The sequence below is a fragment of the Gekko japonicus genome, unplaced genomic scaffold (assembly GCF_001447785.1).
Source record: "Gekko japonicus isolate JY-2015 unplaced genomic scaffold, Gekko_japonicus_V1.1 scaffold1726, whole genome shotgun sequence".
Classification (NCBI taxonomy): domain Eukaryota; kingdom Metazoa; phylum Chordata; class Lepidosauria; order Squamata; family Gekkonidae; genus Gekko; species Gekko japonicus.
The window spans coordinates 233,664-234,935 of record NW_015168706.1 but is presented as its reverse complement, the minus strand read 5'-3'; the positions used below and the strand labels follow the sequence as shown (position 1 = coordinate 234,935).

The 1,272-nt window shown below is 51.1% G+C and overlaps 1 protein-coding gene across 1 annotated transcript in view; it reads left to right on the top strand.

The window, feature by feature from the left end:
* MAU2 (MAU2 sister chromatid cohesion factor) overlaps positions 1-1,272 on the top strand; it is a 58,708-nt gene that overhangs the window by 37,086 nt on the left and 20,350 nt on the right. Inside the window, exon 14 of the mRNA XM_015415523.1 lies at positions 1,031-1,096. Within this exon, the coding sequence (XP_015271009.1) occupies positions 1,031-1,096 (66 nt within the window). The remainder of the gene's footprint in view (positions 1-1,030; positions 1,097-1,272) is intronic.

Below are 1,272 nucleotides of genomic sequence, written 5' to 3'. Positions count from 1 at the left end.
CAAGAGTCTCAGAGTGGCTTACAATCTCCTTCCCTTCCTCTCCCCACAACAGACACCCTGTGAGGTAGCTGGGGCTGAGAGAACAGCTCTGAGAGAGCTGTGACTGGCCCAAGGTCACCCAGCTGGCTTCGTGTGGAGGAGTGGGGAATCAAACCCGGTCCTCCCAGATTAGAGTCCGCCGCTCTTAACCACTCCACCAAACTGGCGGTGTTAAAACTGAAGTAATATGAGCTGACCGTGATTTTTCCAGTCAGCAGCCCTGGCAGCTGCATTCTGAACCCCTTGTAGCTTCCAAACGTTTTCAGGGGTAGCTCTATAGAAAGCGAACTGCAGTAGTCCAGTCTGGAAGTGAGCGTTGCATAGGTCAATGTGGCAAGGACTGACTCAAAGAAACAGGGCAAATGTTGCCTCAGCGCGGGGACAAGGAGGTAGAGAGCAGTGTCAGAGGAGGGACCACCATGCGTCCAAATATACCTGTGGGTTCTTGAAAGATCTACTCCAGTGATGTAGAAAAATTGAAAAAAATAAAGGGCCTGTTCCACTGGTACCTCCTCAAACCTCAGCATTTGATAATACATGGAGTGAGTGTGACACAGCCCCCACACACCAGATGCGCCACTGAATTCCCCCTTCCCCATGCTGCTGAGGGGGAGAGGTTGACCCTCCTACCTTCTCTCGTTTACCTCAGGATCAATGTTCCCTCTAAGCTGTGGAGTCTTGTGAGCAAAAATTCTACTCTGTGAGCTACTGGCATTAAAGTTGTGAGCGAGCAATTTGGCTACTGAATAAATCAGTTTGCTCTGGAGCCCTCCTTCCTGAGCCAAGATGAAAATGTGTGAGCCGGAGGCTAAAAAACTGTGAGCTAGCTCACACTAACTCAGCTTAGAGGGAACACTGCTCAGGGTGCAGCAGGCATTTTGGAGGCCCACGCCCCTACCTTTTTTTCTTGTTCCTCGTTCTTCTAGAGGGCCGATGTCCGAGTTTGAACCCTGAAATGTGATTTCTGGTGTGTGTTTTTTCTCTCTTGAAGGGGCTGTACTGCATTTCCGTCAACTGCATGGACAATGCGGAAGCACAGTTCACCACAGCGCTGCGGGTAAGGCCCGGTTTCGAACGGAGGTTCAGGAGGGTGGTACAGAACCCGCCTGGTTCTGCATAGGGATTCTTTGGGAGGGGTGTCTTTTTTTCAAAAGAAGAAAACTTCGAAGTTTTGGATGCAGCGAGGCAGCCGTGAGTTGCAAAAGGCCCCCCCCCCCAACCTGGCCTTTCTTG